The sequence below is a fragment of the Trichosurus vulpecula genome, chromosome 9, assembly GCF_011100635.1.
Source record: "Trichosurus vulpecula isolate mTriVul1 chromosome 9, mTriVul1.pri, whole genome shotgun sequence".
NCBI lineage: Eukaryota > Metazoa > Chordata > Mammalia > Diprotodontia > Phalangeridae > Trichosurus > Trichosurus vulpecula.
Window position 1 is genome coordinate 32,727,719 of NC_050581.1, and position 19,377 is coordinate 32,747,095.

The 19,377-nt window shown below is 44.8% G+C and overlaps 1 protein-coding gene across 1 annotated transcript in view; it reads right to left on the minus strand.

Moving 5' to 3' along the window:
* The window catches only part of LOC118832077 (transitional endoplasmic reticulum ATPase-like), a 54,642-nt gene extending 45,967 nt beyond the window's left edge, over nt 1-8,675 (minus strand). The window contains 1 exon segment of the mRNA XM_036739528.1: nt 8,562-8,675. Coding sequence (XP_036595423.1) covers nt 8,562-8,675 — 114 coding nt within the window.
* Nucleotides 8,676-19,377: the final 10,702 nt, after the last annotated feature.

Genomic DNA, 19,377 nt, shown 5'->3' on the forward strand with positions numbered 1-19,377 from the left:
AGTCATCTCTAGAAGAAGGAGAAGAGGGAAAGGGGAGAAGAGAATAAGCATTAATTAAGTGCCTACTATGTACCAAGCACTGCGCTAAACACTTTACAAGATTCTACAACAACCCTGACAGGTAGGTGCTGTTATTATCTCCATTTTACATTTCAGGAAACTGAGGCAAACAGGGTTAAGTGACTTGCCCAAGGTCACACAGCTAGTAAGTGCCTAAGGCTGAACTCAGGTCTTCCTGGTCTGTCACTGTATCCCCTATACCACCTAAGTGACTCTGGGAAGTCTCATGGAGTGCCCCAGTGATCCCTTGGTCCTCTTCTGGTTAATCATTTTATCAATAACTTAGATAAAATCATGGAAAGCATGTGTATTGTATTTACAGATGACACAAAGCTAGGAGGGATCACTGATACATGGTATGGTCAAGTTGGAATCCAAAAGGCTCTCAAAAGACTAGAATGCTGGACCAAAAACAATAAAGGGAAATTTAATCAGAATAAATGCAAAGTCTTATACATGGGTTCAAATAATAAACTTCATAAATACAAGATGAGAGATGTATGACTAGGTGGAAGTTCATTTGAAAAAGATGTGAGAAAAATGGCAGATATTCAACAGAGGGGAAAATAGGAGTGCTATGGCAGAAACATTGCCCTTGGTGCAATGGAACTGAGTTGGGAAATCTGGGTTCTAGTTTCAGTTTGACCGCTGCCTAGCTTTGTGACCTTGGGCTGATCCCCTTACCTTTCCGGGCCTCAGTTTCCTCATCCATGAAACAAAGGGGTTGCAATAGATGATTATTGAGGTTCCATCAACCTCTCAAATTCCATGGTCCCATGAGACTCTTTTTTAATGGAGAAGTGAGGAGAGTGGTTTAGAGGTTCAGGATAAGACATGTGTTCCCCTCCACTTCTTCCTTCTGAAAATAGCTTTCTGCTTTATTCAAAGATGGTCCCCATTTCTTTTTAGCTCCAAAGCTACAAGACCATGGTTGACCTCTCAGAAACATTTGGAACCCAAAGATGTCTAAATGTATCAGCTCTGACTTCGTCATGGCATATTAGTGAAGAGCAAGCCCAGCCAAACATGTCATCCTGCCCCACAAGCCCAGATAAAATTAACGTTTCTCCAACTATAGTTATAGAAAGTGGAAGGGGAAAAGTTAAGGAAGTGTAGGGATGGATTATAGCAGCTGACATATACCACAGTGGGCATGCAAAACAGTATGGGGCAAATTCATTTGTGGTAGTCAGACCTTTTTTTTTTAAATGGAAACCCCCTATTTTGATGGATTTATTAATTCAATAAACATTTCATTTATGGCTGATTTTTCCTGCATCCACCATAGAAAAGAAAGATGAGTAAGAGGAAAAGGAGGAGGAGAAGGAGGAGGAGAAGGAGGAGGAGGAGGAGAAGAAGAAGAAGAAGAAGAAGAAGAAGAAGAAGAAGAAGAAGAAGAAGAAGAAGAAGAAGAAGAAGAAGAAGAAGAGGAAGAGGAAGAGGAAGAGGAAGAGGAAGAGGAAGAGGAAGAGGAAGAGGAAGGAGAAGGAGAAGGAGAAGGAGGAGGAGGAGGAGAAGTAGGAAGAGGAGGAGGAGGAGGAGGAAGAGGAGGAGGAGGACAAGCAGAAGTTGAGAGAGGAGGAGGAGAAGCAGAAGGAGGAGAAGGAGGAGGAGGAGAAAAGAAAAGTCAATGGTAGGATATAGCTGCCAAAGAAGTCATTCCAAACTTGGGTTCCATCAAGAGAGGCATATTGTCCAGAACCAAGTAGGTGATTAGACCCATTTGTGCCATGCTATGGTATTCAGTTCTAGGGGCTGCATTTTTGGAGGGTCACTCATAATAAGCTGAGGAAGAGCCTCAAGATCATTCTGTGTGGGGGGTGGGGGATTGATCTTAGTGCCTTCGCTCTGACATTCCTTCCAATTTATCCTCTATATATCTTATTTGTACATAGTTATTTATTATGTTGTCTCTCCCCTTAGTCTGTGAGATCCTTGAAAGCATGGACTGTCTTTTCCCTTTCTTTGCATCACCAAGGCTTTGGCACAGTGCCTGGTACCTGGTAAGCACTTAACGAATGCTTCTTGACTGACTGACACGGTCTGTAGGAGAGGATATTTTCAGGGAACGTGGTAACTGTCTTATCCAAAAGGCTTTCATGTGAAAGACGAATTAAGCCTTTGTTTGGTCCCAGAGCACAGTGCCAGGAGCAATGGGTAGATAGATGTACTGAAGCAGATTTAGGCTTAATAAGAGATAGACTTCTTAACAATTAGAGCTGTCCAAAACTGGAACTGACAGCTTTGGAATCTTAGATTCCCCTTCACCGGGTCTCATGTAAAACCTTTATAACTATTCATGGCATACATGGTAGGGGGATTCTTGTTCAGGACTAGGTTGAACTAGATAGTGTCTGATACCCATTCCAACTCTCAGAGTATGTGACTGGAGATGGAGGTGGGAATGAAGATTAAGATGGAGGTAAGGATGAGGATAGGAAGGAAGATGACAATGGGTTTGGGGATGGGAATGGGGTAGGGGTAGAGGTAGGATGGAGTGGACCTGGGAATGAGATTGGGGATGAGGTGGGGATGGGGGTAGAACCTCAAGGGGATGGAGCACAAGGCTTGATGACCCAATCCCAGAGAAGTTCAGGACAGAAAGCATAGGACCTTACCTCTCTCTGCAGATTCTCTGCTCTCCAGTCTAAAACGCTGGAAGACAAAAATGAAGAAAGTGTTGGAAATGTGATGTATCTGGATAGATATAGAAGTCTCACCTAGAACCAAAACCCTTCTCTCCAACACTGACTTCCCATTTTTTTGGTCAGCTTTGCCAATTCGTATGATATAAAATGGAATCTCGGGTGTTTAAATTTGTATTTCTCTTAATATTAGTGATTTGGAACATATTTTCACATGATTCTATCCTTTCCTTAGCCCATCCTTTACAGGGCTAACTGCCAACTCATCTTCAGCCATATCCATCTCTGGAGCAAGATAGTTCTCTACAGCTTGTCTGTCCCAAAGGAATGGAAAACTTCTGCTTCGCAGGTCACATCAAACCCTTAGTTTAATTTCATTACTGCACAGCCCCAGCGTCCTGCTGTCCAAGGACCGACTACCCCATCCATTCCAACTGCATCTGTCACATCTGTTTCAGAGCAAATACCAAGAGGAAATCTCCCTTTATATTCTATGTATAGTTTTAAAAGGCTTTAATCTCCAAAAAGACCACAAGATGGCGATGTTACTTCAGAAAACATAATTCTTTTCTCTCAATGAGATTTTCTTTGGTGTTTCTCTGTTCCTCTATAGGTTTCTTCTTGTAGAACTCATTTATTATTTGTGGTACTTTCAACAGTTTTATATTCTGTCTCTGCCTTTATTTGAAAAAAGGTGTTAAAGAATATTTCCTCCTCACTTAAAGATGAGTATACTGACCTTTCTTCTCTGTTTTCTTCTTTATTTTTTTCTTCAACTCCCTCTTGGGAATCAGGGAGAAGTGTCTCAATAATAAAACAAAGCTTAATGTTGAACGATTGTAATGACCAAGCTTGGCCCCTGAGGAAGAGATGAGAATACGGTAGAGGAAGAAGCCTATGAGTGTGGAACATTGTATATGCTGTCAGACACAATCTGTAGGTTTTGCTGATATCCTGTGTGTGCGTATGTGTATGTGTGTGTGTTTGTTTTAATTTTTGTTACAAGGGAAGGCTCACTATGGAGGAGCCAAGTATATTCAAAAATGCAAAAAAAGAATTTTTTTGTTTTTTTTTTTAATTTAAATTTATTTATTTAACATATTTAGTTTTCAGCATTGATTTTCACAAGAGTTTGAATTACAAATTTTCTCCCCATTTCTACCCTGCCCCCCACTCCAAGATGGCATATATTCTGGTTGCCCTGTTCCCCAGTCAGACCTCCCCTCTATCACCCCTTCTCCCCTCTGATCCCCTTTTCCCTTCCTTTCTTGTAGGGCAAGATAAATTTCTACGCTCCATTGCCTACATATCTTATTTTCTAGTTGCATGTAAAAACTTTTTTTGTGTTTTTGAACATCTGTTTTTAAAACTTTGAGTTCCAAATTGTCTCCCCTCTTCCCTTCTCACCCATCCTCCCTAAGAAATCAAGCAATTCAACATAGGCCACATGTGTATCATTATGTATAATCCTTCCACAATACTCATGTTGTGAAAGACTAACTATATTTTGCTCCTTCCCAACACATCCTGCTTTATTGAATTTTCTTCCTTGACCCTGTCCCCTTTCCAAAGTGTTTGTTTTGATTACCTCCACCCCCATCTGCCCTCCCCTCCATCATCCCCCCTTTTATTTTTTTATCTTCCTCCCTCTTCTTTCCTGTGGGGTAAGATACCCAATTGAGCTATGTATGGTATTCCCTCCTCAGGCCAAATCTGATGAGAGCAAGGTTCACTCATTCCCCCCTCACCTGCCCTCTCCCCTCCTCCCACAGAACTGCTTCCCCTTGCCACCTTTATGCGAGATAATCCACCCCATTCTATCTCTCCTTATCTCCCTCTTTCAGTATGTTGCTCTCATCCCTTAATTTGATTTTATTTCTTTTAGATATCTTCCCTTCATCTTCAACTCACCTTGTGTCTGCTCTCTCTCTCTTTTATATATATATACACACACAGATATATACATACATACACATTCACTTATATATATACATAAACATATATATATATATATATATGCATATTCCCTTCAGCTACCCTAATACTGAGGTCTCATGAATCATACACATCATCTTTCCATGTAGGAATGTAAACAAAACAGTTCAACTTTAGTAAGTCCCTTGCAATTTCTGTTTCTTGATTACCTTTTCATGCTTCTCTTGATTCTTGTGTTTGAAAGTCAAACTTTCTATTCAGTTCTGGTCTTTTCACTGAGAAAGCTTGAAGGTCCTCTCTTTTATTGAAAATCCGTATTTTGCCTTGGAGCATGATACTCAGTTTTGCTGTGTAGGTGATTCTAGGTTTTAATCCTAGCTCCATTGACCTCCGGAATATCGCATTCCAAGGCCTTCGATCTCTTAATGTAGAAGCTGCCAGATCTTGGGTTATTCTGATTGGGTTTCCACAATACTCAAATTGTTTCTTTCTGGCTACTTGCAGTATTTCCTCCTTGATCTGGGAGCTCTGGAATTTGGCAACAATATTCCTAAGAGATTTCTTTTTGGGATCTATTTGAGGAGGTGATCAATGGATTCTTTCAATTTCTATTTTGCCCTGTGGCTCTTGAATATCAGGGCAGTTCTCCTTGATTATTTCTTGAAAGATGATATCTAGGCTCTTTTTTTGATCATGGCTTTCATGTAGTCCAATAATTTTTAAATTATCTCTCCTGGATCTATTTTCCAGGTCAGTGGTTTTTCTAATAAGATATTTCACATTGTCTTCCATTTTTTCATTCCTTTGGTTCTGTTTTATAATATCTTGATTTCTCATAAAGTCACTAGCTTCCACTTGCTCCAATCTAATTTTTAAGGTAGTATTTTCTTCAGTGGTCTTTCAGACCTCCTTTTCCATTTGGCTAATTCTGCCTTTCAAGGCATTCTTCTCCTCATTGGCTTTTTGGAGCTCTTTTGCCATTTGAGTTAATCTATTTTTTATGGTGTTGTTTTCTTCAGTGTATTTTTCAGTATTTTTTTGGGCCTCCTTTAGCAGGTCATTGACTTGTTTTTCATGGTTTTCTCGCATCCTTCTCATTTCTCTTCCCATTTTTCCTCTAGTTCTCTAACTTGCTTTTCCAAATCCTTTTTGAGCTCTTCCATGGCCTGGGACCAGTTCATGTTTTTCTTGGAGGCTTTTGTTGTAGGCTCTATGACTTTGTTGTCTTCTTTAGGCTGTATGTTTTGGTCTTCTTTGTCACCAAAGAAAGAATCCAAAGTCTGAGACTGAATCTGGGTGCGTTTTCGCTGCCTGGCCATATTCCCAACCAACTAACTTGACCCTAAAGTTTTTCAGTGCGGTATGACTGCTTGTATACTAACGAGTTCTATGTTCCACATTTTGGGGGGGGGGTGAGGTGCCAGCTCTGTCACACTAGCACTACTTCTTCCCCATGAACCCCCAGGCCAAACTGGGCTTAGATCTTCAGCAGGCTGTGCACTCCTGCTCTGATCCGCCACTTAATTCCTCCCACCAGGTAGGCCTGGGGCCAGAAGTGGCAGCGTCTGTAGCTGCCCCACCTCCGCTGCCCCCGGGGGCTGGAAGCCGAACCGCGAACTCCTTCCACTCCCGCAGCTTTTCCCACTAACCTTCTCCACTGTCTTTGGTGTTTGTGGGTTGAGAAGTCTGGTAACTGCAGGAGCTCACTGATTCAGGGTGCTAGGGCTCCCTCCGACCGGCTTCTGCTCTGGTTGGTCCACGCCGCTCAGGATGGGTTCTGCTCCACTCCGTTCCCAGATCCCAGCTCCAAGCTCCAAGCTCCGTGTGAGATAGACCTCACCCAGAGACCGTCCAGGCTGTCCTGGGCTGGAGCCCTGCTTCCCTCTGCTGTTTTGTGGGTTCTGCAGTTCTAGAATTGGTTCAGAGCCATTTTTATAGGTTTTTGGAGGGACTCAGTATGGAGCTCACGCTAGTCCCTGCTTTCCAGCTGCCATCTTGGCTCCGCCCCCCAAAAAAAGACATTTCTAACACTTAATAATAAGTAAAATTCAAAGTTAACTCCCCCAAAGAAAGAAGGTTCTTAGTCTCAGACCTATAAGACTATGGGCGCCTGTCAGACCAATAGATTTTCAAAATTAAAGTCTCCCTCATCAGATAAATGCAGACCTTCCCAAGGGCATTTCTTATAAAAACCAACACAAGATCTAATTGAGCCTTGAAGAATAACTTAGGGGGAATGGATCTACAGGGGACTTTGTGCCTTCACTTAGGGATCCTCTCAATGGATGCTAGGTCACTCAACTTCAGGATTTTACTGTCAGATGACCAGACACATTCTCTGAATGTAAAAGTTATCTACCTCATGCAAGAGGCTGTGACGAATACACAGATGAATGAAACACAGTTCCTGTACTCCAGGAGCTTTCCATCTTTCAAACTTTTTCTTCTTCAGGTTAAATATCAAATTGTAACCTAGATCGATTTTTCCATTCCTGTACTTCTCTTTGATCCTTTTCTCTAAACGCTCTCTAGGCTCTCTACATCCTACAAAGTGACCTGACTTGGATATAGCATTTAAATTAGGGACTTACCTAAAGATTACTTCCCAGCCTCCAGTCATCCCACTTCTTCTAAGTAAATATTATGTTGGGTTATTAATTTAAAACATCAGTGTGGAATCAGACTCAGCTTGTACTCTGAACTCCAGGACTCATGCTCTACCTCTACCCAGGCAATCTATGCCAAAGCGTAATCCCTGGGATGTCCCCATTAATTGCATACTCATTTTTACACTCACTTTTCTAATTACCAAATTTATTTCTGTCTTCTGAAAGACTCAGAAAACCAGGCCAGTACCAGAATCCAGGATTTCCAGGAGCATATGCACCCAAGTCATTTATAAAATGACTGCAGAGCATTACCTCTGTGGGATACCACTCACTATCCCCCTACAATGATATCAAGGCTCCGACAACTATTTTTTACTTTTCCCTTACTTTCTATTCCCCCTTCACAAAGTGCAACTTTAAAATGCTCTCTTCCTTCTGTTCTTCCTGGGCAGGGCCTTATCTGAAGCAAAAGGTTAAATACCTTTACACCAATGGCCTTGAAGAGGGCTGGATGTCTCAGTGGCAGCTCCACCATTTCCTTTATCTGAGCCAATTGTTTCCAGCAACCACTGTCATCATACCCCACTTCATTGTGGCATTCCTCTTCATCCTGGATGAAATGAAATATATACATACATATATATACATATACACACATATATATATATATATATATATATATATATATACACATACATCCATATATATATAATAGCAAGACCTATGGGGGTATATATTATTTCATAAAAAAGAAAGACCCTGAGAACAGATTTCCACAGGATATCCTGGTCCTGGATCCAAGGGAAATCTCCCCCTAGAAAGGTCTCTAACACAGCTATTTCTACCAGCTGATGAAAACAACTCTACTGGAGTGTCACCCAAAGGCTAAGAACTAGGAAACTAAACACCTCAAGACTTCTGAAGGTACTATTCTTGGGGAACCTAAACTGTCACTGAGGTCTGAGTATCTGTGTCCAAGTGTTTCTTCTAAAATTACCCTATCCAATTGAGTTCAGTACAAGAAACCATCAACCCCAAAGGCTACATTCTGCTGATTCTTGGCCCACACCTAAGCCCTTATTTCTATACTAGAGAGGCAGAACCAGGGAAGGCTATCTTATCTCAAGCAGCAGCTTAGCTTGGGCCCATACTTGAAGATGAAGCTCTTCAGCCCCTCTAGCTGCTACCATGTCACTCCCAGCATACCATTCTTCTCACATGAATTCTCTACTCAGCTTCCTCAACACCCCACTCCAAATTGTCCTATACACTGAAAAGAACGATGAGCTTGTACCACACGTGTGGAGCTTACCTCTCGTTTGATGGGCTTGCCTTCACAATGGATCACTGTATCTGGAGCAACAATGCAGTAGGGGCTGGGATCTGTCTCCACCACGTACAAGGAAGATGTTGCCTGTAGGATCATTGTAGTAGAGTTACTACAGGCCACAATAGTACATGGATAGTAAGGTAGAAAAGACCAAGTGTGAGTTCAGCCAAAAGGAAGGGCATTTTGAGCTTTCCCCACCTTCTGGGAATTCAGGGTCACAGCAGCCATGCTTTGACTTTCCTGCCCCAGGGCTTCAGCCCTTCCAGAGCCCCTGTCAGGCCCCTCCAGTCCTAGTCCACTCCACCTCCAAGCTTCTGTGGTCCTTTCCCTGGCCTATGGAGCTCTACTTGTCCTGTCCCTGGAGTCTGGGGAGCCCATAATATCCTGCCTTGCTGTTCCACACTGTACAACTATATATTATCCTGGTCAGCAGGGAACCCTGGAGAAGGGATTATTGACTCTGACCTGGTCTATGGCTACACCCTAAGGAACTGGGGTCGGGGCTTTCTTGGCTTTTCTCATTTTGATGAGCCACTGAATATTTTTAGAGTAATTTTGTATTTTTTTGTAATGACTATTATGAAAAAAAATTAAGTATTTAAAAAATAAAGTATCTGTTAATTGCTGCACTACCGGGAAATGGGGGGGGGGGGGGAAGGAAGAGAGGAGAGGGAGGGATTACAATGGTCTCTTAACCACCACCCCTCTCCCTCCTTTTTCCCCTCAGACTTTTAGAAACCAGCCAGGAGACTCTGCTGAGGGCTGGAGCCAAGATGGCGGCTGGAAAGCAGGGACTTGAGTGAGTTGCCTGCCAGATCCCTCCAAAAACCAATAAAAAATGGCTCTGAACAAATTCTAGAACTGCAGAACCCACAAAATAGCAGAGGGAAGCAGGGCTCCAGCCCAGGACAGCCTGGATGGTCCCTGGATGAGGTCTATTGTACACGGAGAGGAGAGGAGCAGAGCCAAGCGCCAGCGGTGGTAGGACCAACCAGACCAGGAGCCGGGCAGAAGAAGCCCTAGCACCCTGAATCAGTGAGCTGTGGCAGTTACCAGACTTCTCACCCCACAAACACCAAAGACAACAGAGAAGGTTAGTGGGAAAAGCTGCAGGGAACAGAGTGAAAAGAGTTTGCAGTTAGGCCACCAACCGGGGGGGGGCAGCGGGGGGAGGTACAGCTACAGAACTAGAGCATCAATTGCTTCAGACCCCAGGCCCACATGGTGGGAGGAATTAAGTGGCCCATCAGAGCAGGAGTACAGAGCCTGCTTAAGATTTTCGTCAGGTCTGGGTAGGCCATTTGTGAGGAAGGAGGAGCGCTGGTGTGGCAGAGCTGGCTGTATAGAAATAGCTCTGAAATTAACAGCACATCTCCTCAAACTTTGAACAAAGGACTCTTTACAAGCACTCATACCCTGCTAAAAAACTCAAGAGTCAAGTAAGTTGGCTGGGAATATGGCCAGGCAGCAAAAATGCACTCATATTCAGTCTGAGACTTTGGAATCTTTCTTTGGTGACAAAGAAGACCAAAACATATAGCAAGAAGTTAACAAAGTCAAAGAGCCTACATCAAAAGTCTCCAAGAAAAATATTAACTGGTCTCAGGCCATGGAAGAGTTTAAAAAGGATTTGGAAAAGTAAGTTAGAGAAGTAGGGGAAAAATTGGGAAGAGAAATGAGAATGAGGGGAGAAAACCATGAAAAACAAGTCAACGACTTGCTAAAGGAGACCCAAAAAAATACTGAAAAAAAATTGAAGAAAACAACACCTTAAAAAATAGACTAACTCGCACGGCAAAAGAGCTCCAAAAAGCCAATGAGGACAAGAATGTCTCGAAAGGCAGAATTACCCAAATGGAAAAGGAGGTCCAAAAGACCACTGAAGAAAATACTACCTTAAAAATTAGACTGGAGCAAGTGGAAGCTAGTGACTTTATGAGAAATCAAGATATTATCAAACAGAATCAAAGGAATGAAAAAGTGGAAGACAATGTGAAATATCCTCATTGGAAAAACGACTGACCTGGAAAATAGATCCAGGAGAGATAATTTAAAAATTATTGGACTACCTGAAATCCATGATCAAAAAAAAAGCCTAGGCAGCATCTTTCAAGAAATTCTTAAGGAGAACTGCCCTGATGTTCTAGAGCCAAAGTGCCCAATATAAATTGAAAGAATCCAACAGATCGCCTGCTCAAAAAGATCCCCCCCCAAAAAAAACTCTTAGGAATATTGTTGCCAAATTCCAGAGCTCCCACGTCAAGGAGAAAATACTCCAAGCAGCCAGAAAGAATGAATTTGAGTATTGTGGGTAAACAATCAGGATAACACAGGATCTGGCAGCTTCCACATTAAGGGACCAAAGGGCTTGGAATATGATATTCCAGAGGTCAATGGAGCTAGGACTAAAACCAAGAATCACCTACCCAGCAAAACTGAGTATCATGTTCCAAGGCAAAATATGGACTTTCAAGAAAATAGAGGACGTTCAAGCTTTCTCAGTGAAAAGACCAGAGCTGAATAGAAAATTTGACTTTCAAACACAAGAATCAAGAGAAGCAGGAAAAGGAAAACAAGAAAGAGAAATCATAAGGGACTTACTAAAGTTCAAATGTTTTGTTTACATTCCTATATGGAAAGATGATGTTTTTGATTTATGAGACCTCAGTATCATAGTAGCTGAAAGGAATATGCATATATGTATAAATATATATATATATATGCATGTATATATATATATATATATACACACAAATGTGTGTGTCAATGTATGTATATATTTAGGTGTGTATATATATGTATATGTATAAATATATATATATATATACACACAGAGGGCACAGAGTGAGTTGAATATGAAGGGATGATATCTAAAAAAAATCAACTTACAGGATAAGGGTTAAGAGAGGAATATATTGAGAGAGGGAGAAGGGGAGAGATAGAATGGGGTAAATTATCTCGCATAAAAGTGGCAAGAAAAAGTGGTTCTGTAGGAAGGGAAGAGGGGGCAGGTGAGGAGGAATGAGTAAATCTTGCTCATATCGGATTTTACCTGAGGAGGGAATACCATACAAACTCAATTGGGTATCTTATCCCACAGGAAAGAAGGAGGAAGAAGATAAAAAAGGGAGGAAGATAGAAGGGAGGGCAGACAGGGGGAGGAGGTAGTCAAAAACAAACACTTGCGACAAGGGACAGGGTCAAGGGAGCCAATTCAATAAAGGGGGATAGGTTAAGAAGGAGCAAAACATAGTTAATCTTTCACAACATGAGTATTGTGGAAGGGATTTACATAATGATACACATGTGGCTTATGTTGAATTGCTTACCTTCTTAGGGAGCGCGGGTGGCGAGGGAAGAGGGGAGAGTATTTGGAACTCAAAGTTTTAAAAAGAGACGTTCAAAAACAAAAAAAAGTTTTTCCATGCAACTAGGAAATAAGATACACAAGCAATGGGGCTTAGAAATTTATCTTGCCCTACAAAAGAAGAAGGGAAAGGGGGATGGGAGGGGAAGTGGGGTGACAGATGGGAGGGCTGACTGGGGAATGGGGCAACGAGAATATACACCATCTTGGAGTGGGCAGGAAGGTAGAAATGGGGAGAAAATTAGTAATTCAAACTACTGTGAAAATCAATGCTGAAAACTAAATATGTTAAATAAGTTAAATTTAAAAAAAAAAAGAAAAGAATCCAGCCAGGAGGCTCAGGTTCAATCTAGCTCAGCTCGGATTCACCCTAGCTCAGTAGATTGAATCTGGACCAGTTGTGAGAGCAGGCATCACAGGGGTGGGGTTTCTTAAGGCGGCCCATTATGGTGAATCCCTAATAAACTTTCTCTTTTCCCTTGGCTGGGAAGGCTTGAGTCAAATTCTTTCAGCAGGACCCAGCGTGTCAGTATTTTGGGGTCTGGTGCACCCCTAGAAACCTATAGTTCCCCTGAGACCGGGAATACTGCTCATCTCAAGTTCTTCTCCAGCCAAGACTGGAAGGTAAGCCTCTCCCTCTCCCAATCCCCTTCTCACTCTATCTATACTCTACTCCAGGCTCCAAGCCATCAACTTCCGGACTATGACTCAGACTGTGTACCCCCTGAACTGGACCCATCAAGGCAGGGACAGCTCTATGCCCCTTTCCAGCAGGAAGCAGATTCAGAAGCTGAGACTTTCACCCCTGACCCCAAAATAATTTGAGTCCTATTTGTTTGAGGGGGGAATGATGGGGGCACAGTCTCTGGGAACCCCCTTGAATATAGAATGCAGTCTCTGGGAGCTCCCTTGACCTGCCCTTGTGTCTTCCGGCTAGATCTGGCCTTCCCCTAAGGCCATAGGCCTTACATTGTCATTAGGCCCAGGTCTCTACCTAAACCTTGCCCTCTCTGGTTACTATAGATATGCATGACTCCAGCTACTTCCCACTCTTGATCTCATTCTCTGGGTTCCTGGACTCCTGGACATCTCATCCTCCTTGGACTCCTCATTAGGATCCTCCCTGAAGCCTTCCTCTGGTCACCTTGGACTGCCCCTCAATCCCTTTTGCAATCTTTGTGTGTGTGTGGTCTCCATCTTGCCTCCATTGCGGTGCTGGGGTTTGGTCTAGCTCAGCTCAGATTCAATCTAGCTCAGTGGATTGAATCTGGCCCTCTTGTGAGGGTGGGCATCGCAGGCGGTGGGGTTTCTTAAGACGGCCCATTATGGTGAATCCCTAATAAACTTTCTCTTTTCCCTTGAAAAAAAAAAAAGAAGAAACAAGCCAAGAGGCTCTTAATCACCAGCTTCAAGGTGTGAGCTGCCGTCTAGTGGCCAACAGATGATCCTGAAGTCCCAGAAGCTGACTTCAAAGGGCCTTCCTTATCAAGTCTCCTTTCAGCATGTGTCTCTTGGGCAATCCAAGGAATCCTCCTCTCACCCTGACCATCCAAAGCAATGCAGCAAACGCCGGTGGGGGACAGAAAACAGCTACTCTTGTTAGAGGAATAGAATATATTTGGAAAAGATAATGCCCTTAACACAAATGGTAACTATCTTCCTTGGAAGGTCTAATGATGTCATATGCCATGAGAACAAGTTGGAAGGGCTAATAGTGTCATGTATCATGAGAACAAGTTATCTCCTGGGAGACTGGATTCTCTCGGTGGGAGCCAAAGTACTCCATACTGAGAAGAAAGGCCTGGGGATCCCCTGTGAAAGGAGTAGGATTCCCCAAAAGGTAGCTTGGGGTAGTGCTGGGAGTGGTCTAGAGTCCTGGAGAAACGTGATCCTCTATGGCGATATGGGAGTTGACCTGAAGAGATGGACCCCTTACTAGCAATGGAAGCTAGCTTCTCTGGGGGCAGATGCTGATCTCTGAATCTCACAGTTTTCTTGAATTTTTTTAACCCTTTTCTCCCTGTCCTGGGCCAGCCTCTCACAACTCAGACTCCAGTGGCCTTCTGAACCTTTTCCATGGCTTCTTGACCTGCTGTTACCCTCCTGAGCCATAGCAGAGGAGAGTGCCCTGAGGTCCCGAAATTTACTACCAATGGGTTCTTCCTGGATCTCCAGGATTTGGAGCTGCCTCTCCGGTTGTTGGCTCCCTTCCCAAGCATACAAGTCATCCATCACCCCCATCTTCTTCTCTAAGTTAATGCCAACTACTCTCATATTCTCTGGAATTGAAGGAACCCTACTGCTGCAAGGAATCCTCCTCCCTTTGGAGGGAGGCTTGCCTGTGAATGCACTTTGCTCAGCGATCTCCTCAGCTGTGTTTACTTCTACCCTAGGGAAGGGCTCTTCTGTCTCTCTGATTTTCTTCTTCGGACGAAGCCACTGGAAGAAGCCCTTCATCTTCTCTGCTAAACTGATTTCTAGAGGGACTTTGTGCTGGAGTACTCCCTCCTGCTTTGAGAACCCTAAAACTCTGCTCATAGGACCCCGAGATGGCCATCTATTATTAGAGGTGTGGCCCTTCAATAAATTAGGGTCCTTTTCCTGCCCTTCATCCCTCATTCCTTGGTCGATTTGGGGTTTACCGAGGCTCCCTTTTCTTTCACATCTCCATTGTTTGGCCTGGTTTTTGTCTGTGACTTCAGATGCAACTTTCTGGTACTCCCTCAAGCTGGGACTTTCTCCTTCCAACTTCACAAGAGTACCAGATCCCTGAGTACCAGTCATGTCCTCATACAGTTGTCCCAGAGAACAAGGAGAGGGAACCTCAGTGGCCTGAAAACCAAGAGCAGGGATCGGGACCAGAGAGTTTGAAGTGTGCTTCTCAGAGTAGCTCTGTTCTGGTGCTCTCAGGTTGAACTCTTCCTCCTCATTAAGGCGTGCTTTAAAGATAAGACAGCTTAAATCCTGGGTATCTAGGTTTCTTAGAGAGAGGGATTGTCCCTCAGCCATCTGTGCCTTTTCTTTACTCACTTTTTCATGTGAACACCCTTGAAAACTTTCAGAGTCTTCAGCTACCACAGAGTTTTTCAGCTGAGGATAGGAAGGGAGCTGTCTTCTTGTGGCCATTTCTCTAGACTCCCTTACCCTTAAGGGAATTCCCAAAACCTTCTCCACCATCCTTTTCTTCAGGTGAAAATTTAGCTTGGAGAAGCTGATGGACTTGTTTAATACACAGGGACTGTTATGGAGGCAAATTTTTTTTGCTCTCATCTCCTCTCTCCTCATTGTCCTTGATGAGGAGAAATACCCTTTGACCTTGTAACCCTTGTCCTTGAAATTGCTTCCTGAAACTGGGGGCTCGATAACTCTGTATTGGAAGTAATGCTGGATGCTTCGTATTTACCCCTAAAATGTCCCTCCTAGACCCCGTCTCAGTCATATGCTCTCTGAATCCCATATCCATTAAGCCAGGTCTAGGGGTAAATGTATTCTCTTCCCAGTCCCCCCCAGCATGAGGTGCTTCCCACAATTCCTTCCCAATATTCCAGAAACCCTACTCTGCCTCTAAGATATTTAAAACAGCAGCAGAGGCCTCTCTGGCAACACCACCTACCCAGATTTCCCAGAGGTTTCCTTCCCTTACCATAGTATCAGGCCCCAGGGCCTTACCTACAATAGGGGAAGAAATTTGAATTGAGGTATTTTTTAGTTTAAACAGGTAGATGGATTCGAGGACCTTTTTAGGCAGTCCCCACTTCAGTCAAATGTACATATGGTGAACATGAGATTCCAGGATTTTGTTCCTCTCTGGATCTAGGAATGGAATGTCTTTGCAGGGCTCTACTTCATAAATCACTTCTTCAGTGGGTGAAGGAGCCTGAGGCTGGGATTGTGGTTGGGGCTGGGTTTGTGGTTCTGGTTGTGTCTGAGGTTGGGTTTGAGTTGCTGGGTCCTTCATAGATAAAGCCATAGGGACAATCTCTCTCATTTTCAGTTGTCTCTGTGATGACTGAGTAGGCTGTGATGATACAGATCGACCCTTTGCACTGGCCCAGGAACGACTCACACTCTCAGGAACCACTTTCTGCTGCATTGCCACACTCTTCTGAAGAAAATGTTTCAGCAATGCCTCCTGTTGGTTTGGGCATGGACTTTTCTCAAGGTCACTCTTTGGGCTCTCCTCTGTGTGACTAGCTGGACCCATCTCTGCAATTATTGCTGATGCCACACCTAAAACAGCTGTTGAGTCACTTGCTGTATCCTGTTTGCCAGAGTGCTTGAGGCCCTGGAATGTAGCAGGCTTTGTGGGCCTCACTGAAGCTTGTTGAGATATGGTCTGAGGCACAAGGTGTTTGATGGAGTCTTCGACCCTCCGAGCCAGCCCCAGTGGTGTTGGACAAGCCTCCTTTGGAGATGGGTCTCCAGTAGTTTCTTGACATCTTTGGATAAGACAGCTAGCTCCTGGGGCCGATTGGAAATCTGCACCTGGGGGAAAGGGGACTTGTGGACCTGGGCAGCTGAAGAGGGAAAGGGTTGAAGGCTTCATGAGATCTCTGAACAACAGGGGGCACACCCCATAAGGACTGGAGCTGTTTCTGCAGAAGGTGCCATTCCAAGGCCTAAAACCTGGGCAGGTAGATAGTCGGGATCCTCATTGTGGCCTCTTCAGCATCAGTTCTGAAGGTCCTGATCTAAGGTAGAGATGTGGAAGGGAGTGCAGATGGGAGTGAGGTCACTGGTGGAGTTGGGGGTAAGGTTGAGGGTGGAGGAGTGAGTGGGGATAGGGGTGGAGATGGTGATGAAGATGGTTGGGATGAGGTTGGAAGTAGTTTTAAATGTTGGGTTGAAGAAGGCAGGGTGGGCTGATTTGCTGAGATCGTTGAGGAAAACTAAGGGATTGTTCCCTGGTGGCAATTTGATGGTGGCCCCCCGCCAGGATGAGGAGCTAGACCCCATGTAAGTTGTTGCCAAAGATTCACTGTGCAGAGAGGGGAGACCCCAGAAAAGCTGAATGCATTGTTGATTATGGTTCACTGTGCTCTCAGGACTCCACTCAGGCATGGAACAGAGTATGTTCGGGAAATGGAGGATGGTGGGGGCTAGGATTAGGGATACAGGGTTATGGAGCCGCCGAGAATTGGGCATCTGCTCTTGACGAGGTTTCATGCTCTTGACAAGAAACCTTTCAGAATGCAAGAAGGACTGATCTGCCTCATGGGCACTCCAAGACTGTGAATCTGGGGTCAACACATCTTTAACAGATGACTCTTTATCTTTATCTCCTGCGATGGTACATGGTGAGAGATGGGACCTACGTTGGCTCAGTAATTCCTCATCCTTCCAAATATGGAGTGCTATCTTTTCTGTGATGTGCATTTTCAGGAACTCCTGGGCACTTGGGCTGAGGAGTGGGACTTCATTAGCCCCTGGGTGCTGCTGGGCTCTGGCATTTGTAGCCTGCTCAGAGAGCTGCAGTCGTAATGGAACCAAGTCCTTCCCCTGCCACCCTGAGATCTTATTGTCACGCGGCTTTTCCTCTGGCATAGGAATGGGTAGAGTCCCCTTCTGTTCTCCCTTTTGTCCCCAGAGGTAGGGTTCTGATGGGCCTAGAGAAGGAGGCTCCTGTTGGGAACCCCGGAGCAATAAATAAGGGAGCATTAAGAACTCTTGGGAATTCAGCCATTGAGAGGAGCCTGAAAAGGTTGCACATGATTCACCAATGTCAGAGGTCAATGGGGCTGAGGTCATCAGAGGAGCATTATCTGTGGATAAGACTCCTGGAATGGTGCTCAGCAGGTCTGGCTCTTCACATGTAGCCGGTGCTAAAGGAGGATCTGAGGGTGTTGGAGTGGGGTAAGATTGTCACAGAGGCTGAAAGTCTTCTAATGTGGCGGGATTCAGAGGAATGGTGGGCTCCTTGATGTGCACATGGTCCTTCAAGTATTTTCTACTTGGTGTAGCAGTATGAGCTGCTGAGGAGGTGCAGTTCAATGGTAGCATGTGAGTTACAGAGTGGGTATGGGCCCTGGGAGGACTGTGGACTACAGGAGTAGTACCGGCCAGTGAAAATCTAAGGACCTGTGAAGGAATTGTTTCATCTAAGGAGGTGGTGTTGGTGGCTACTGAAGTGGTTTGAGTTGTGGAATGAGTATGGGCTCCAGAGGGAATGCAGAACAATGAAGACCTAAGGACTTGTGAACAAGTTTTCTCCTGTAAGGTGGGGGAAGCCTATGAGGAGGCGGGGGCCACAGAAGTGGTGGGAGTTGTAGAGGAGACTATAAGAGGAGTGTGAACCACAGAGGGAGTACAGATTGTGGAGGAGCCAGAAGCCTGGGAAGGCATGTGGCTAATCAAAACAGTGCAGGAGGAGGGGAAATGGACCACAGAAGAGGGAAAGGTGTCTGCAAGTGTTCTGGCCATGGGTGAAGTGTCGGCTAGAGAGGACTTGGGTGCTAGTGATGAGGTGAGGAATCCTGAGGTTGATGTGATGGGAACTTTGAAGGAGGCTATTAGAGGGGTTGTAGGGGGTGAGGAGGAACCGGGGCTCCTTGAGAAAATGGGGGTCATTGAAGGAGTTTTTGAGGAGGTGAGGATTGATGAATGGGTGGGGGCTAAAGAGGGAGTAGAAGCAACAGAAGTGGTGTAAGTTCCTGAGTAGCTGGGGTCCAGTGAGTTGGTGTGGGCCACGTAAGGAGAGTGGCTGAGTTGGGCATGTGCTCGTAGGTAAGCTGGGTCTATTAAAAATGACCAGTCCAAGGCTGAAGTTTGGGCTATTGAGGGGATGGAAGCAACAGAAAGGGTGGGAGCCACAGAAGGGGCAGAATCCAAAGAATGGGAAGGAGTAAAAGAAGGAGGGGAGCAAAAAAGGGGGTGGGAGGAAAAGAAGTGGCAGGAGTTACGAAAGGGATGGGAGCGAAATAAGGGGAGGGAGCTACAAAAGGGCCTGGAGCCACAGGAGGGACAGGAGCCACAGGAAGGATGGAAGAGAAAGATAGAGTGGGAGTAACAGGAGGGGTGGGAGCCAGCAGAGGGGTGGGAATAACGGATGGGGGAGGAACCACAGGAGGGGTGGGAGCCACCAGAGCAGGGAGACCCACAGGAGCAGTAGAAAGGGTGGGAGCCACAGGAGTGGGGAGAGTAGTGGAAGGGGTGGGAGCCAAAGAAGAGGTAATGGTGTCTCACTGGAGATCCAGTAAGGAGGTGTGGGTAATACCTTGGCTGGCTGATTCCTGGTGAACCCCTGGGTTGGCTGAAGGAGTACAAGCCTCTGGAGTATTGGGTTTCATGGAAGGAACTGGGGCCAGTGAGGGAGTTTGGATCCTGGATGGGGCCAGCAAGACATTTCCCTGCAATGAGGAAGTGACGGTCTCTGAGAGCGTAGGTGTTAATGGAGGTGCCAAGACCACAGGAGGGGTGGTTTCTGTGGAAGTG